A 20,381-nucleotide genomic window follows, 5' to 3' on the forward strand; every position below is an offset into this window, starting at 1 on the left:
TGCATAGGTGTATCAGCGGAGGTAGTCATGGAGATTAGTAGTCTTCTGTTCTTTATGTGTTCTGAACACACCTCCTTCTCTTTTTATTCCATAGTTAGGATGTGATGTAGGAAGAAATTATGTAAGAATGATCCTGAAGGGTTGGACAATACTGTCCCGAAATAGGTCCCTAATCTCTCTCACTGCATCAAGATGACTACAGTGTGCATATTTTCCAGTTGGCTATATGAATGTGCATTTCCAAAAGGTGCCCATAACTTGGTGTGAAGGGTTAGGGAGGAAGTAAGCAAGGCGGTCAAGCCTGAGGGTCTGGGTGCCATCTCACAAATAGTTTCATGGCCTCATACATAGTCAAGATTTCTGAACCCACCTTCAGCTGCCATATCCACTTGCCTCAGATCTTTGTTCCACTTCACCCCCTCTCCAACTGCTCACCAACCAACAACTTTTATACCCTCATACAGTAAGTTGATGCATCCGTACATCTCGCACCTTCCATATACTTCCTGCTGTTTAACCTTAACAGTAATATCACCCAAAATTATTAAACGCCTGCACTTTCCACTCTTGCAGAAATAGATGCGGCATAATCAGAGCTACTAGTATCTAATGGGCTGGGACAGGCATGGCTGTGTCATCTGTGAACAACTGGTGCTCTACATAAACAGAATGGCCATTACACGGCCAATATTCAAAGTCAAAGTAAATTTATTATCAAAGTACATAATCCAATTACAGGAGGTAGGGATTCAGGATAAGGTGTGCAGATAGGTGCAGAATTGGCTCACAAATAGAAAACAATGAGTTATGGTGAGAGGATAAGTTTCACATCAAGAAGATGTTAAAAGTGGGATCCACAAGGATCAACTTTGGGGCCGCTGCTACTTCTTATTTAGATTGATGATATGGATAGTCACATAACAAATAAACTAGTAAAGTTTGCTGATGATACAAAATTAGGGGGAACGGGCTGATAACATTCAGGCAGCAAAATCAATTCAGTTAGATCTAACGAAAATCCAGGCATGAACAGATAAACGGCAGATGAAATTTAATGTAAAGTATTATATATAGGAAGTAGAAATATTAGACATAAATATATAATGGGGGATCTTGAGTTAGAAAGTGCACTTGATGAGAAGGATTTGGATGTTCTGGTAGACTGATCACTACCAACATCTAGACAATGCACAGAAGTGATTAGGAACACTAATAGAACCTTGGGCTAAATAATTCTCTCAGTGGAGCTCAAGTCATGAGGTATTGTCTTTAAATTGTATAATGCACTTGTGAGGTCACACGTTGAATACTGTGTACAATTTTGGTCTCCATATCATGTGAGGGATGTGAAGGCACTGAAGAGAGTACAGAGAAGGGTGACTAGTCTCATCCCAGGTATGAAGAAAGATTGAAAGAATTAAATCTTTTACCTAAGTAGACTTAGAATGAGAGGGGACACGATAGAAGTGTTCATTAAGGGTAGAAGTAAAGTGGATGCCAATTACTACTTCAAAATTAATCCATCAACAAGGATATGGGGCCATAGATGGACACTGGTTAAAGGGAGATTTCACACTAACATCAGGAAGCATTTCTTTAACAGTGAGTTGTGGACACATGGAACAAACTACCTAGTTGTGTAGTTGAGAGAAGTACCTGAGAAACTTATAAATCTAACTTTGATAGTTATTTCAATACACTATGTGAATAGGAATTTAGCAAGCTTTGTTGGGCTGAATGGCCTGTTCTTGTCAAAAGCTTTCTAATGTTACCAAATATTACCTTCAGATTCATCCTCTTGCAGGGATTTACAGGAAAATATATACAATAGAGTTAACGAAAATCTATACATAAAGAAAGACTGACAACCAACCAACGTGCAAAAGAAGACAAATTCTGTAAGTAAATAAATAATACCATGTATATGAGTTGCGGAGCCTAGAAAGTGAGTCTGTAGGCTGTGGAATCAGTTCCATGCTGAGGTGAGTGAAATTATCCATGCTAGTTCAGGAGCCTGATGTCTATAGGGTGATTAGTGTTCATGAACCTGTAGTGTGGGACGTAAGGCTCCCATACCTCCTGCCGAGGGTAGGAGAATGTTGACGAAGCAATTGTAGAGGAGGACATTATCTTGACAAAAAATCTTCTGCCTCACATCATAACTCCGTTTAATTTTAAAACCTGCAGGAGGTGAGGGTCAGCTGTGTCTGGGCTTGAACTTTTCTCTTCGGCATGGCGGTCCGGAACCTTACCACTGTACCCAAGGAAATGTGTGAGAAATGAACCCAGATGCAGAGATCACACGGGAGGCCAGAATGAAAATTCAAACAGATACTTTGCTGGATACTTTGTCTGTGTAGCACAGTTCCAAAACAAAGGCAACAATCCAAATCAGAATGCCAGGCCTTTTTTTCAATATTACAAAAACAGAAGCCTAAAAGGAACAAGCAAGCAATTCCAAAAAACGCAACAGACTGAATCCAAAGTTCTAAAATAAAACTGGTCCAAAATACAAAACTAGTGTAACCCCCTGGGTCGCCTCAGGTTCGCTCAGCTCGTTCTTGTCTAGGGGGAGCAGCCTTCGGCCCCACCAAACTGGGTAATCAGCTGGTGTGGATGCTGTGTGATGTCCCCGCCTCGCCCAAAACCAGACAGTACACCATATGCGATTAAATGAGTACAATTTATAAAGGTTACTATAACTAAGTGATTAATAACGATACAGTATATATGAAGAGAAAATTAAAGAAAAGGCGCCAAACTTATCAAAGTCCAAACCACTTCGTGCACAACCGTTGGAGCTCAATTTCTGAAGTCTTCTGGCCACCATTCGATCCCCTCCGAACTCCTCGACTAGCAGCTCAGGACCCTCCAAACTCCTCGGACTCTCCAAACAGCTCAGGACCCTCCGAGTGGTCAACCAAGCACATCTAGCTTCATCCCCCCCCCCCCGAAGAATCTCCCGGCCTCGGACCCCCCTTTGGGGTCCGATCCTCGCCCAGCTTAGAGCATTGCGTCCTCTCTCTTGACCCCCTCGCACCGATCTGCCCAAAAGCCCGTCAACAAAAGCTTACAGACTCAGAAGAAAGAACATTAATCCCCATTTGGTTTACAAAGGAATACCATTCTCGTTATCAGTAAATTAGCATTCCTGCTAGTTAACAAAAAAGAAGAAACCCTCTTTACACTCTCCCTCCACCAAATAAAAGTCATGTCCTCATGACTACTAAATAACTCGCCACCTTTCCTGCCAACACACCGTAACCCAAGCACAAACAGTGACATCTCCTCCCCACACAGTAACCCTCACGCCCTGTTCCTCAGGCGCTACTTAGGCCAACTATCTGGGAGTTCCCTAACCCTTCTGAGGCCTCCGTACCCCCTCACCTAAACCCTTCAGGCTCGGACACAACTGGGGATACCTTGGGCCCACTACCAACTCCTCTCTCAACCCACACTGCACACAGCTAACCCTCCCCGCTACACCTGACTCAATGGGAGAAGGGCCAAAGGTCTCTTCCTCAATCGAGGGAAAGTCAGCAAAAGGCAGCATGTACCACACATCCAGCACATCATCCATCGAATCTGTATTCTTCCTCATTCCTGTGATCGGTAGCTGCTGTTCGATCTTCTCCAAACGGAAACACGTGGCCTGCACTGCTCCTGCAGTCTCTTCAGCTTCCTGTTCAGTATTCACTGCACTTCTCTCCAGCTTTTTCTTCCTCATGACTTCTTCCAGATCAACTTTCAGGTTTTGCACTTCATTTGAACTGTCGATGGTCATCTTCAGGTTCCCTTCAAGCTTCCGCTTCTCTCTGCTGAGATGCGTCTGTAATTTCTTCACCTCCGCAAACTCCCCTCTCCGGGTTCTCAGTTTGCTATTACCCTCAGTCAGACAACTTTCTTCATTCTCTCCAACTTGTAAGTTTTCCGAATGGTTCCAGATCACTTTCTCCAGTCTCTCCGTCTTCATTTCAAACTTGATTCCGTAGAGACAGTCACTCACGAGCTGCGACCTTCGCCAGCCCTGGCACGTGTCCCGAAAACACTTTAACTCGGTAGTTCTCAGCTGCTCCTGCAACGACCTCACTTCATATTCTCCTGAGGCAAATCCAAACACCAAGAGATCATCCACATATACCAAAACTCCAAACGCCTCCACATCCCCTATGGTCTTCCACCTGCCCTGCAGGAAGGTTGCAAGGGCTCCAGATATGCCCTGTGGCATCTTTTCGGACCCGAAGACTCCTAGGGAATTTATAACGGCCGTCTTCTCCTTGTCGGCCCCACTCATCGGGATCTGGCAACATCCACTCCTCCGATCCAGCACCTTAAACCACATCGCACCACTCAGTAGGCCATCGCCTCTTCGGCCCTCAGGGCCATATTCTGGTCACTGACATTGCGCCTCTTCAACGCAATATAATCCACACACACGCTGCCTACGTCTTCCACGGCTTCAGGGGCCAGTCGCCGCAACCTCTCTCTCTCCGAGGTGTCTTCAGCAGTCAACTCCGCTCCCTCGTGGTATTTCGCAGCGTCCACTAAGAGGGTCTCACCCTCAGATACTTCCCCCAGGCCGTACCACCACTGGCTCTTGTTTGAATTCGGTATCAGCCCAATGCTGCTACACACGTCCGCACAAGCAGCTCGAAACCCTGGGTGCATCGACAATGCCTCCAAACAGCGCTCACCCACCTCCTCCGGGCAGGCCCCCAAGCGCACCAGCAGGATATTGGTTCTCTCTAGAACAGAAACACTGCCCGTCTCAACAGGGTCCGGACACATCACCATTAACGATTCCTGAACCTCAGTCTCCTCCACATTTGCCTCTAAGAACTCCATTTTCACTGACCAACAACCGTCGTCTGGATAATCTCCGGCACTGGTACCCCGAATCTCCAGTGTCCTCAATGTCGCCAAGGGTAAATGCTTCCAATAACGGTTATGAAACAAACTGTACAGCAACTTAACCGGCGCCCCGGTGCCGAGGATGGCTTTAACTTGACTTCCATCCATCCGTAACAACACCTGTGCGCATGGCCCCTCTAAGCCTTCAGGAATAGAGTCTGCTCTTTTCGGGAGTTCCTTGGTACATTGCTGGGAACGTGCTCCTCCAGAGACCCCAAGCCGTTCCCCCATTGGGCCTCCTCTAAGTTTCCCGACACCTCTCGAATCAACGGAACAACTGATCCCCTTGACAGATCCCCTTTGCACCACAAGCAATTTATCTGCCCCCCTAGGCAAAAAGGGATACCCTAAAAACTTCCCACCAATCTCCTGCCACGGATATGATAAGCCCCCCAGCTGCGGCATTTGACTTCCAGTCAAACCACACGCATTTTCCCACACTTTCCCAGAACTGGCAGCGGTCACTTCGAGGTAATTGCGCCCGACAGTTCTAACAAAGTCACCAGCCCGTCCCTGTCGCTTTTCCTCAGTCAAGCACTGCCACTCACCCAACAACTGAGAGGTCCGCTCCGCCCACGCTTCCGCCCCTTTAGGGCTGGACATTATTCCAATAACCGGGCAGAGCCCACCACTGCTGAAACATCCCAACCTGTCACTCCTCACTCTCCAAACAGTACGGACAACCCATGGTCCCATCACCATTTCGTCAGCACTAGTCGGAACTCGAACAATGACCTCGAGGCTAGCAACAGCAGCCACCCCACCCAACACACACGCAGCGATAACCAGCAATCACACACCCACAAAGGCACACCAGCTCTTCACCGCAGACACAATTTAAAGAGGGTGATCACACAGCTTCCACAGAAATCAATCCCGGACGAGCCCCCCACAATGTAACCCCCTGGGTCGCCTCAGGCTCGCTCAGCTCGTTCTTGTCTAGGGGGAGCAGCCTTCGGCCCCACCAAACTGGGTAATCAGCTGGTGTGGATGCTGTGTGATGTCCCCACCTCGCCCAAAACCAGACAGTACACCATATGCGATTAAATGAGTACAATTTATAAAGGTTACTATAACTAAGTGATTAATAACAATACAGTATATATGAAGAGAAAATTAAAGAAAAGGCGCCAAACTTATCAAAGTCCAAACCACTTCGTGCACAACTGTTGGAGCTCAATTTCTGAAGTCTTCTGGCCACCATTCGATCCCCTCCGAACTCCTCGACTAGCAGCTCAGGACCCTCTGAACTCCTCGGACTCTCCAAACAGCTCAGGACCCTCCAAGTGGTCAACCAAGCACATCTAGCTTCATCCCCCCCCACCTCCTCGAAGAATCTCCTGGCCTCGGACCCCCCTTTGGGGTCCGATCCTCGCCCAACTTAGAGCATTGCGTCCTCTCTCTCGACCCCCTCGCGCCGATCTGCCCAAAAGCCCGTCAACAAAAGCTTACAGACTCAGAAGAAAGAACATTAATCCCCATTTGGTTTACAAAGGAATACCATTCTCGTTATCAGTAAATTAGCATTCCTGCTAGTTAACAAAAAAGAAGAAACCCTCTTTACACTAGCAAAGCAAGGGCAAGAAATACTTGAAAGGAATACAGCACTGGATTACAACATAGGCACACATCAAGTGTTGGCTCTTCTTCAACTGCTTTGGTGGTCAGCAGACCAATTAAAAAGGTGCATTACCACCACCTACTGAGCTGGAGTGTGAGGAGGATTCAGGAGAACAATCCTGACACCTACCACCACCAGCTAAAGATGAAATACTACTACTAATAATGATAATAATAAATAATTAAATAAACACCCAATGCTATTGACTGAAATTGTATTAAACAGTCCAACAAGCATCAAGACTTGTATTTCTTTTGTTCTTTTTGCTCATATGCCACCAAACTATCCAAAGTAACAATACTGCTTTCCAGAGTCGGCTTCCTCTCCCACTCATATGCCCGACGTTCCAACAGTACATGTGAGACTGTCTCTGAAGTTAACACTGTCCACATTCACCATTACCAAGTCTAAACAATGTGGCACTTAAACCAGTATGGCCAAGTCTCAGTAGAGTAATTATAACTTCCCTTCTGGGCCCTTCTCTCCTTCAAAGTGGAGTAGCCTTTTGCTGAATTCCATATAACGTCTCTCCTTTAATTGTGTGCCCCACAGTTCTGCTAGATTGAGGGAACGTGGTCCCTAATTAAAACTTTTGCCTCCACCTTACTTAGTGGAATATCAATATCAATAACACTGACCTTCAATGATAGTTTTGCCAGCCTATCGATGACTTCATTTCCTTCTACCCCTGCATGAGCTGGGATCCACAAAAAGCAGACGTACACTCCTAAATATTGAAACTGTAATAATGTTTTTCTAACTTAAAACAAAATGTTTGAATGGCTATTGGACACACCACCCTTAAGACCACATAATACAGAAAAGGAATCAAATCATAAAATAACACAGTTAGGCTGCAGATTCTCTATCCAGTGCAATGCAAGGATTGCCACCATTTCAATAAAATAAACTGAAAGTTTATTAGACATGCTTTTTGTAACTGACACCTGAAATTCGGAGGCGTAGACTGCTGCACTGGTGTTATCAGACACTGGGTCTTCAAAGCTATCTGTAAACACTGGGACCATTCCATCATGTTGATGATGCATTATTGTTACCACAACCTCTTCAGATACACCTCTGACAGGTGTATGTTCTGACAGCCTCTCCTGAAGAGTTACATCTGCCCTTGGTAAAGGAAATTGCCAGGGAGGAATAATGGATAAAGCCTGACTAGGAGCATAGATCATATTAGCCAGAGCATGTTTTCTGTCTGATCATTTCCTTTCCATCCAAAACTACAAATCATGCAATCTGGATGCTCCCAACAAATTTTCCATATATTTTTAGTTAGATGATCATCCTCATGATGAGTGAGGTGTACCCAATAGTTCATAGCCATCTGCAATCTTTGCAAATACAATGGCACCTGACCCATTTCCACCTGCAGAACAGAAACAGAAGACCTAACAATGTCCCAACACATACGCAAGTCCTAGGCTTGAATAACATCCAGCTATTTCAAAATTGAGAGGGCAGCAGGCCCATATGAAACACAGCCATAATCTAAGACTGCTCTAATCAATGCATAATACAAAGTAATCACAGATACCTATTAGCCCCTTAATCATATCCAAACTCCGAAGCACATTAAGGACAGCCTTACATCTCCCAAGTATTTTATTGTTATCATGCTTCCATGTAAGTTTCACATCCATCCACATCCCAAAGAGCCTAATCACCGACAACTGTTCCAACATCAGTCCATACAGCCTAAGGTCAACAATGGGCCTACTGACCCATTTACTTAAACAAATAACCTGTCTTTGCTATTGAAAACTTGAGTATTGCTCAAAGACTGAGCAAAGAACAGCGCAATTCACACAGCTTAAATACTCCGAATAACTAGGCACAGGTGTACTCAATTACTATACAACAGGAGTGGCCAACCTTTTACATTCCATGCGTCAATTTTTTCACGCACGAGTTCAGATGCGCCATACAAGCTTGTACCCCCATTCAATTCTTGCAAAAATATGTTAATATAGACATATTTAGCATTTTTACATGATATATTGATTTAATATAAAAACAAGATAAACATTACTTACGTTAATGAGACTTTTAAGAGATATATTTTCTCTTCTTTTGATTTCTTCCTTTTTCTTAATCACATATTCTTTCCGTAACTCAGACCCAAGCACTAGCTTCAGTTTTCCTTCTATTTCAGTCTGATGTTGTGTTTTATAGTGTCTATTAAGATCATGTCTTCTACTATGTGAGAAAGTGTTTTCACACACAATGCACAACGGTTTTCCTGACGGACCCGCTATAAATAAGAACTCATTTTCCCGCTGTTCATTGAATTCACGCTTACTATCACTTTCTGCTTTTCTTTTGCTCATTTTCTTTTGCGCTGTGATGGGTAACTGAATGGAAAAACAAGGCTTAATTTTCGAAAAAGTACAAAACTGCAAATGTTCACAAAGGACGAACAAAGCACAACTCCATAGCGCACCAGTGTCAATTGTAATCTGACTGGCAAAAACCTGTGACGCACCGACATTCCTGTTATAGATTTTTTTTCTACAAATCTGTTTTTGGTTAATACTTCTTACATGAGTAGGCCTTCTTTTTTATTATTATCACTGGGGTGCAATGCATCACTTCTAATCATCCAATGCACCACTTTTGGTACATGTGCCATAGGTTGGCCATCCCTGCCTTACAAGTAATACACCAAGGCTAGAATGTTTGGAAACCATAAGCCCACTGAGGGCTTCTGCTGGCCAGCTGTGGCATGGGCCCCTAAGTCCGGACAGTGAGGTTCCTCCTTCGCTCTCTGCTGCCATAATGATCAAATTGGATATTTCTGAAGAGAAATATTCAAAGTCAGAGGAAGAGTCGGAAGTGGTAGAAGAGTAGGAACTGACTTTGTCTCTCACAACCCAGGTAAAATGTGACTCCTGGTACACTGCAGAGGATAGCTCATTGACTGAACCTGGATATGGGGCATCAGTTGTATGAGTAGTCTTCAGACAGGGCTGGTTCCAGTTCTCTAGAGGGTTGTGGTGAACTACATATACCTGTCTGGACACGCCCCCCCCCACCCCCGCTGACTGCTCCTGTGGCTCCTCCCACGGACCCCGGTATAAAGGCGATTGAGGTCTGAGCCCTGCCCTCAGTCTCCAGGATGTAGTATGGTGGCCAATTGCTGCTTGTTCTTTCTTCCAGTCAATAAAAGCTGATATCTCGCCTCACGTCTCAGAGAGTTATTGATGGTCCATCAATTTTATTGACGGTGCATCAATTTTATTGACTGGAAGTTTAAACCATGGACAGCATTGTACGTCTGGAAAAATTAGACCTTGATCCGCAAGACTCCGAAGCAGCTCTTGCCTTTGAACTCTGGCTTGCATGCTTCCAATCATACTTGGAACAGATTCCAGTGACTGAGCCTGTCACGAAGTACAAAATATTACTAATTAGCGTAAGTCCGAAAGTATTCTCCCTTATCAGGAACCTACCGACCTACCAAGGGGCACTGGATGCCCTTAGAAGACAGTACCTGCGGCTGGTGAACACAGTCTATGCAAGACATCGCTTAGCGACGCGGCGACGGCGGGCTGGAGAGTCGAGCACAATGTTTCTCCGAGTCCTACAGACACTCGTGTGAACTTGCAACTGCAAAGCTCTGATGGCGGAGCAGCATTCAGAGCTCCTGGTAAGAGACGCCTTTGTTACAGGGATCAGGTCAGTGTACGTGCGCCAGTAGCTGCTGGAAAATGCTGATCTTACCTTATGCTCAGCGATCGAGACGGCCGACATGCTGGAGGCTGCTCTGCACAACGCTGACACTGTCCAGCCACACAATCCCCCGCCGGTTCCATGGACACCTCAGACCCCGCCGCCGCCGGTTCCCGTGAGCGAATTTGTCAACGCAGCTGCCAGTCGCGATTCCACGAACTCCCCGAACCCAACCATAGCTGCTGCCAGTCGCAAGCCCGCGCAGTGTTACTTCTGCAGACTCAAAAAGCACCCCTGAAAATGCTGCCCGGCCCGAGAAGCGACCTGCTCCAGCTGCGAGAAGAAGGGCCATTTCGCCAAGGTCTGTAAGTCTAAACCAAGAGTGGGGTCGGGCAGCGCTGCGTGTGAGGCATGGGGGCTGCCATCTTGGTCGGCACCACCTCACCCCGCCCCCGACCCACCGGTGCTTACCGGGCACCAAGATGGCGGTTCAACTCTGGCCTCCGTAACCCTCGACCAAAGCGCCCCACACCAGCTTGCAAGGTCAACGATGGACATCCTGGTGGAGGGGCACAGGACTAGCTGCCTTTTTGACACAGGCAGCACTGAGAGTTTTATTGACCCGGACACGGTGCAACGCTGCGGACTCGTGACACGGCCGGTAAGCCAGAGGGTCACCATGGCTTCTGGGGTGTGTTCCACAGACATCCGGGTGGGTTGTGTAGTGCCATTGGTGGTGCAGGGCACAGAATATCGGAACTTTGCGCTACTGGTCATGCCTCAACTGTGCGCACCTGTGCTATTGGGGCTGGACTTCCAGAGCCACCTTGAAAGTGTGACTATGGCATATGACGGGCCCCTCCCACCACCCACTGTCAGGAATCCTCAGTTTTGTAGGACTTCGTCATATACCCCACTACTGACCACACACACACACCGACCCACACATCCCACCCAGCACCATGCCGACAGCTGCGCTACTGACCACTTGCAGCCTCTCTACCCTCAAGATCCCTCCCCCACCGCTGTTTGCCAACCTGACCTCTGACTGTAAACCTGTGGCAACTAAAAGCAGGAGGTACAGTGTGGGGGACAGGGCCTTCATTCAGTCAGAGGTGCAGTGGCTGCTCAGGGAGGGGATCATTGAGCCAAGCACGAGTCCTTGGAGGGCCCAGGTGGTCGTTGTTTGGACCAGGCAGAAAAATTGGATGGTCGTGGACTATAGCCAGACCATCAACAGGTTCACGCAGCTTGACGCGTACCCCCTACCCCGCATCCAGATAGCTCAGTACAAGGTGTACTCGACAATAGATCTGAAATCCGCTTATCACCAGCTCCTCATCCACCCACAGGACCGCCCCTACACCACCTTTGAGGCGGGCGCAGGCTCTATCACTTCCTGCGCGTCCCCTTCGGTGTCACAAATGGTGTCTCTGTCTTCCAGAGGGAAATGGACCGGATGGTGGACCAGTACCAACTGAAGGCCACATTTCCCTATCTGGATAATATCACCATCTGTGGTCACGACTGGCAGGATCACAACGCCAACCTCCAACGATTTTTCCAAGTGGCCGAAGCTCTGAACCTTACTTATAACAGGGACAAGTGTGTGTTCGAAACCACCCGGCTCGCTATCCTTGGGTATGTCGTGGAGAACATTGGCCCTGATCCCTACCGTATGCGCCCCCTGTTAGAACTCCCTCTTCCCACCACCCTCAAAGCCCTCAGACGGTGCCTGGGCTTCTTTTCCTATTATGCCCAATGAGTCCCCCATTACGCAGACAAGGCCCGCCCCCTGGTCAAGTCTACCACATTTCCCCTCTCTGCCGAGGACCGCGCAGCCTTCAGCTGCATTAAAGGGGACATTGCCAAGGCAACGATGCATGTGGTGGATGAGACCATTCCCTTCCAAGTAGAGAGTGATGCCTCCGATTTCGCATTTGCTGCTACCCTCAATCAGGCAGGCAGGTCAGTAGCATTCTTTTCTTGTACCCTTCAAGGCCCTGAAATTCGGCACTCCGTGGTGGAGAAAGAAGCCCAGGCCATAGTGGAAGCTATTCGGCACTGGAGGCACTATCTCGCCGGCAAAAGGTTCACCTTGCTGACAGACCAGCGCTCAGTTGCATTCATGTTCAGCAACCAACAGCGGGGCAAAATCAAAAATGATAAAATTTTGCAGTGGAGAATAGAACTCTCCACCTACAACTATGATATCCTGTACTGGCCTGGAAGGCTCAATGAGCCCCCTGATGCCCTATCCCAAGAAGCATGTGCCAGGGCACAGCTCGACCAGCTATACGCCCTCCATGCACATCTTTGCCACCCGGGGGTCACCTGATTTTACCATTTCATGAAAGTCCGGAACCTGCCATACTCCCTTGAGGACATCAGGACGATGACCAGGGACTGCCAAGTTTGCGCTGTGCAAACCGCACTTCTACCATCCTGAAAAGGCACAACTTGTCAAGGCCACCCGCCCTTTTGAGTGACTGAGTGTTGATTTTAAGGGCCCCCTTCCCTCCACCGACTGCAATGTCTACTTTCTCAACATTATCGACGAGTACTCGCGGTTCCCCTTTGCCATCCCCTGCCCCGACACCACTGCCACATCCGTCATAAAAGCCCTGCGCCAGCTCTTCACTCTGTTTGGATACCCCTGCTATATCCACAGTGATAGAGGGTCCTCCTTTATGAGTGATGAGCTGCGCCAATACCTGCTGGCTAGGGGCAGTGCTACCAGTAGAACCACGAGCTATAATCCCCGGGGAAATGGACAGGTGGAGAGGGAGAATGCCACAGTGTGGAAGGCCACACTTTTAGCCCTTAAGTCAAAAGGGTTGTCGGTCTCTCAATGACAGGAGGTCCTCCCTGAGGCACTCCACTCTATCCGCTCCCTGTTATGCAGTCCACCAATGCCACCTCTCATGAGCGCCTATTTTCTTTTCCCAAGAAGTCTGCCACTGGGACCACCCTACTGGCTTGGCTGACATCCCCAGGGCCAGTGCTGCTCCGGAAACATGTGAGGAGCAATAAATACTCCCCGCTGGTCGAGAGGGTTCACCTTCTACATGCGAGCCCCCAGTATGCTTACGTGGTCTTACCTGATGAACGGGAGGACACGGTCTCCATCTGCGACCTGGCGCCCGCAGGAGCAGCAGACCACTACCCCAAACGCTCCACGGTAACTATGAACTCTGTACCCGAGGTGACACCGCGCACACCGAGCCCTACACAGACTCCTCACGACACTCCTATACCGGACATCTCGCACGCACATATACCAGGTGCCTTGCACACGTATGAGGGATCACTGACACCTAGTGGGCTGACATCTCCAGTTAGGCTGGAACCAGCACAACCACCGTCTCCGGTGCAAGCACAGCCGGTGCTATGCAGATCGCAGCGACGGATTCGACCACCTGATAGACTTAACCTGTAAATATACTTGTAAGAAACTTTGCCCCACAGGGACTCTCTTTTAAAACCAAGGGGGGGTGAATGTGGTGAACTACATATACCTGTCTGGACATGCCCCCCTCCCGCTGACTGCTCCTGTGGCTCCTCCCACAGACCTCGGTATAAAGGCGATTGGGGCCTTAGCCCTGCCCTCAGTCTCCAGGATGTAGTATGGTGTTCAACTACTGCTTGTTCTTTCTTCCAGTAAATAAAAGCCAATATCTCGCCTCACATCTCAGAGAGAGTTATTGATGGTGCATCAAGGGTGAAGGTCGACATGCTGCAGTGAACTTCGTGGCAGAGTCTACAGCAGGCAATTAATATGCGTGCACAATTAACTTTTTAGTGCATTGAAACTATGTGAGCAACAGCAAGGGTCAGAGAGAAATCCAGCATCCAACCTGTATAGTTGCACACATGCATTTGTTTATATACAATAAACTTGACTACACTCACCAACAACATCAACTCTCCTGGTCTGTTTTGAGTTCTTGGAATGGTAACAATGGACCATTCAGTCATGCGTTCCACTTGTTCCATTGTATCAATACTCTTTTTATTTAATTGCTAACTTGTGCAACTTATGGGAAAAAGGCAGACAAACCGCATTTGCATTCTGTCTTCCCTTGTCACCCTTGTTATAAAATTCCAAAATCCCCGAGTGAAACCTGTTATGCTGAAAGAGCACCAGAGTTCTGGTTCCACTCCTGACCCTGAATCCCTGTAGTTCCACGTGGAGCTTGGAGCCCATCCCATTCACCAGAGTTACTCCATTAACCTGGCACAGAAACAACAAAAAAAAACAAGGGTCTGGAGCATTTTTGAACAGAGAGATCTTGGGGAAAATGGAAACACATGTAGATTGGCTGATGAGGATAGCATATGGCATGCTTCACTTTATCAGCTGAAACCCTGAGAACAAGAGTTGACACATTCATTTACAGCTGTACATAATGTTGTGAGAGACATTGATGTGGTAGATAGCAGGTGTCTGTTTTCCAGTTAACTGTTGTATCTCTTGACAAACGAGAGGAAATCTACAGATGCTGGAAATCCAAGTAACATACACAAAATGCTGGAGGAACTCAGCAGGCCAGACAGCACCTATGGAAAAGAGTACAGCTGACATTTCGGGCCGAGACCATTAAGCAAGACTTTTGAAAACAGAATGGGTGCTAGATGACTGGCAAGTCAAATGGCCCATTTCTGTGCTGTATGATTCTATAACCCTAGCTTCACTGTCTCCCTGGTGGATATGTGAGTGAAAGCCCTCCTTGGCCGCCAGTGTAGCTTACAGAGTTATGTATTGATGACTGCTGTATGTTGACGTAGTGTGAGGCAAAGGGTTGGGAGATGTTCTCATTTCCTGGGGATGCTCAGTCAGTTTCTAGACTACATTCCTTTTTTGATCGTCTTTTTCAGGAGGTGGTTACTCTAGTGCCCAAACAACAGTCCGTGTGGAAATGAGTTTTGCTTTTTAGTCTCCTATCAGCTGCAGCATTCAATGGAAAGTAACGACTGTACTTTAGCGACATGGGCAGGAATCGTGCACCATCTACTGGTGCTTACTTCACACAACAAGAAAAGAATGTGTTTTGCAAGCGAATCTAACAACCAAACGTTGCTTTAAATGCAAAATGTTTTTCAGACATTCTGTTAAGATTATAAGAGGATAACAATGATAGAATCCAAGTGTTTCCTTCACCTGAAGAGTCAAAAGTAAGGAGTCAAAGCATTTGAATATCAAGTAGAATATGTCAGAGTGTGATACTAAAGAGTTGCCGTGCTTAGGATCTTTGGGATTCTTGACTTCTGAGGGCAGAGGATCCTTAGTCATTCAATATATTCAGGACTGGGTTTTGGGCATAAAGTGAATCACTTGGAAACTGAACGACAAGCACAGATCTAACTGAAAGGTTCAAGGGCTATATGGCCTAACCATGCTTTTATTTTTCATGGCCTCACATCATTAAGTTAGACATATAAATTATAAAGAAATCTGTATAAGTACTCCCCGTATCCAGCTGTCAAAATCCATTAAATATTAGAAGGCTCAAAGTGTTTGAAATCCACGTATTGTTGTCAATTAATATCTTCTTAAGTTATGCAAAAGACTGGATAGGCTGTGTTTGTTTATAAGACAGCCAAGGGGAACTAGCTGAGTTAGGCACTTTGGTTGGCATTGACTGGTTGGGCCAGTTTCCACGCTCTATAGCTCTATGAATCTTAACAGAAATTGAGCTAATTGTCCAATTACAATGTACTAGTGTGGATTAAGGATTGTTCAAAGGACATAAAACAATGTAATTAGCAAATAAATTTGCATTGGTATAACCTGAGGGGCACATAAATAAATGATACTGGAGCACCAACAATTCACAATCTATATCAATGAAATGCCTGTGAGGATCTAGAATATATCCAGGTTTGCTAATGGTATAAAGCTGGTAACCAGCTGAGCTGAAAGGGGCTGTAGAAAACTTTAGATATAGACAAGCTAACTGAGAAAGAAAATAGCAGTAGGAATTAAGTGTAGAAATATATTTAGCCATCATTTTTCAGAAAAAAATAGAAAATCTAAATATTTTAACTAGTAAGAGACTAAAAGCTGTTGGTGTTCAGCAGGCTTTGGGTATCCTTACATGCAGATCACTATTATTATTACTGTCAAAAGGCCCTATTATTAAAGCAATCTTTAGGCTGACCAGTACCGCAAACAGATTATTTTCAAAGCTACAGAAATTGTGCTGAAATTCTATAGGGACTGTTGAGACTGCAGTGGGAATGTGCACAACGCTGGTCTCCCTACCTAATGAAGGGTATATGTGTAATAGAGAGAATGCAATGAAGACTTGCGTTCAAAAATTCAAAGTAAATTTATTATCAAAGTACACATACTACCCTGAAATTCATTTTCTTGTGCACATTCACAATAAAAACAAAGAAACACAATAGAATAAGAACATAAGATATAGGAGCAGAATTAGGCCATTTGCCCGATCGAGTCCGCTCTGCTATTTCATCATGACTTTTCCTCTCAGCCCCAGTCTCCAGCCTTCTCCCCATATCCCTTCAAGCACTGACTGATCAAGAAACTGTCGACCTCTGCCTTAAACATACATACAGACTTGGCCTCCACAGCTGCCTGTGGCAATGAATTCAACAGATTCACCTCTCTCTGGCTAAAGAAATTCCTCTCATCTCTGTTCTACAAGGATGCTCCTCTATTCTGAGGCTGTGTTCTCTGGTCTTAAATTCTCCCACCAATGGAACATCCTCTCCACATCCACTCCACTAAGGCCTTTCACCATTCAATAGGTTTCAATTAATTCTTCTGAATTTGAGTGAATACAGGCCAGAGCCATCAAATGCTCTTCATATGATAAGCTGTTCAAACCTGGAATCATTGTTATGAACCCACTCTAGTTTCAACACATCCTTTCTAAGATAAGGGGCCCAAAACTGCTCACAATACTCCAAGTGAGGCCTCACCAGTGCTTTATAAAGTCTCATTATTACATCCTTGCTTTCATGTTTTAGTCCTCTTGAAATGAATGCTAACACTGAATTTGCTTTCCTCACCACAGATTCAAACCTGCAAATTAACCTTTAGGGAATTCTGCACAGGGACTCCCAAGTCCTTTGTGCCTCAGTTTTTTTGTAGTTTCTCTCCATTTAGAAAATAGTCAACCCTTTTATTTCTTCTGCCAAGGTTCATGACCACTGACTTCCCAACACTGTACTGCATCTGCCACTTCTTTGCCTATTCTCCTAATCTGCCCAAGTCCTTCTGTAGCCCCTCTACTTCCTCAAAACCATCTACCCCTCCACCTACCTTTGTATCGTCTGCAAACTTCGTGACAAAACCATCAATCCCATCATTCAAATCAGTAACATATAACGTAAAAAGAATTGGGGTCCCAACACAGATTGGGAAACATCACTAGTCAACAAATATGTAACAAATGTGAAAAGGACAACAAATTGTGCAAATACAAAAAGTAAAACATGATATAGATAAATAAGTAAAAAATAGTATTGAGAACAGGAGTTGTCAAGTCTTTGATTCCTGGGATGGAAGAATTATCCTGTGAAGAAATACTAAGCAGACTGGGACTACATAAAGTTGGGAGGAATAAACATAATGTTGTTGACACAAACAGTACAGAATTCGTATGGAGCTTCTCAAGATAGAACATAGAACATAGAAATCTATAGCATATTACTGGCCCTTCAGCCCACAATGTTGTGCCGACCATGTAGCCTACTTTAGACACTGCCTAGAATTTCCCTGGTGCATAGACCTCTATTTTTCTAAGCCTCATGTACCTATCTCAGAGGCTCTTAAAAGACAGATGTAGCGATGATATTTTCTTAGGCTGGGGTGTCAAGAACCAAGAGTCAATGCCTCAAAATAAATGGCTGGCTGTTCAGGACTGATTTGAGAAGTTTCTTTACCTAAAAGGGTAATATAACTTCAGATTTATCTTTCAAAGTAGACTATTGGAGACTAGTTGGTGAGTAGATTCAGGGTAGATTCAGGGCAGAGGCCTGCAGATTTTTAAATATTAAGAGAATTAAGGGTATCAGTCTCACAAAGATTGTTTTCAGACATGAAAGCAGCATTAGTAAAAGCATCAATTTTTATAATTTTTCTAATATAATTCAAATGCTTTGACAATAATAACAACTCAGATTTCTGTAGGATATTTATTTAACAAAAATATTCCCAGGTGTTTCACAATTCAAACTTTCATTCACTTCCACCAATTCCAGAGCCAAGTGATACAGCTGCAAATGAAGTAATCTGATGAAACCTTCAAAACCTGAATCTATTTGAAACCAAATCATACTGTCAGCTGTGCATTAGTGGGCAATGCTGACCCTCCTAGTCATAAGACTGTGGTCCCACTCAAGCATCTTGGGCACATAATTTAGGCTATTCTTCCCAACACAAGATTTAGGATTGTGGACATGTCGTCATGAGATTTTAAATCATCTTCTCCCTCAAAGAGTACGTTCTCAAGGATCCCAAAGACCTGTTTTAAATAAAATGGGAATTCTTTCTGACTAATATTTTTCTCCCCAAAACGTGAAAAGACAGATTATGTTGTTATTACGGTGTTGCTGCTTGTGGGACCTTTTAAGATTGTTGTTGCAGTTTCCATACCAATCTTTACATATCAAGAGCAGTTCTTTGGCTGCAAAACGTTTCCAATGCCCAAATTCGTCGAATACATTAAGTCTTTCTGTTACTTTTCATGGTAGAAATGTGATGACTTTTGACAGGAGTTACACTACAATGGTCACAACTTGCTGAAAATTCAAGTATAGGCAATATAAGAATTCAAGTATATACAATTTCCTACCCAGGATCATCCATTATGCATCCAGCCCATTTATCTTCACATTTGCAGTCAACTGAAAGAAAGAAAAAGTTCTGATCATCTCAAGATTGTTGTGAAGAATGAAATTCTGCGTTAAATTTGCCTTTATGTAATAATTTATAGCATCCTTTAACTTAGTTATAAATCAATTCACTTAAGACTATCTGTGCAGTACTCAATGCAATAAATGGAACTCGATTATTTGTCTTCGTACTGCAGCTGAGAAACCTGCATGATAAAGTAGAACTGATTCATAACCATGTAATACATTGATCTTGATCGTAAGTCATGCCACAGAATCTCATTATCTTTGAAACTAACAAATGGTTGGAACATAGAACAAAAATGTCAATCATTGTCAACATGCAAGAATAGAATACGGGCAATGCACCTCATTGATCCCTGCACCACTTTCTTTCTGATACAGTGTTTACATTTTAATCCACAAATTATAGTGATAGACTTGGGCTTCTCTCCACAATAAGCATTGTCCTCTTTAATGCTTTCTGTCATTGTTACTTTGCTGTATTCTTTTTCCTAGTGGATACCTTTTCCCATGAGGTGGTTTTTCCCCTAGAGTGTGTTAATGATGCTATTTATGCAGCATAACTTAACGTTAGACATTTGGAGACCTACGAGTAACTAGGTGTCATAAAATGCTTATGCTTAAGAGTGATTGATATAAATTTAATTCAATATATACTGTATATTATGGATCCAATGTGATACTTACTCTTGCATCTCATTTACTTTTAACTAACTGATGACTGCAAATGCTGAATTTTGTCAAAAGCAATGCTGAAATCCACAGTATAAAAAAATGTAGATAGTTCATCCAAAATGGAGACAATATCAAATATAGACAGTATCAGTAAATCATCAAGCAATCTGCTGGAAGAACTCAGTGGGTTGAGCAGCATCCTCATCACATTCTACAGGGGTTGTATGGAGAGCATCCTGAGCAGCTGCATCACTGCCTGGTTCGGAAATTGCACCATCTCGGATCACAGGACCCTGTAGTGGATAGTGAGGTCAGCTGAGAAGGTTATCGGGGTCTCTCTTCCCGCCATCACAGACATTTGCTCTACACGCTGCATCCGTGAAGGAAACAGCATTATGAAGAACCCCATGCACCCCTCATACAACCTCTTCTCCCTCCTGCCATCTGGGAAAAGGCTCCGAAGCATTTGTGCTCTCACGACCAGACTACGTAACAGTTTCTTCCCCCAAGCTATCAGACTCCTCAATACCTGAAGCCTGGACTGACACCTTGCCCTATTGTCCTGTTTATTATTTATTATAATGCCTGCACTGTTTTG

The 20,381-nt window shown here is 45.0% G+C and overlaps 1 protein-coding gene across 4 annotated transcripts in view; it reads right to left on the reverse strand.

The window, feature by feature from the left end:
- Window positions 1–20,381, reverse strand: part of adam22 (ADAM metallopeptidase domain 22) — a 337,659-nt gene that overhangs the window by 99,501 nt on the left and 217,777 nt on the right. For all 4 annotated transcript variants that reach the window (XM_059972204.1, XM_059972203.1, XM_059972205.1 and 1 more), the window contains exon 14: window positions 19,045–19,096. In XM_059972204.1, coding sequence (XP_059828187.1) covers window positions 19,045–19,096 — 52 coding nt within the window. The remainder of the gene's footprint in view (window positions 1–19,044; window positions 19,097–20,381) is intronic.

The sequence above is a fragment of the Hypanus sabinus genome, chromosome 6 (assembly GCF_030144855.1).
Source record: "Hypanus sabinus isolate sHypSab1 chromosome 6, sHypSab1.hap1, whole genome shotgun sequence".
NCBI lineage: Eukaryota > Metazoa > Chordata > Chondrichthyes > Myliobatiformes > Dasyatidae > Hypanus > Hypanus sabinus.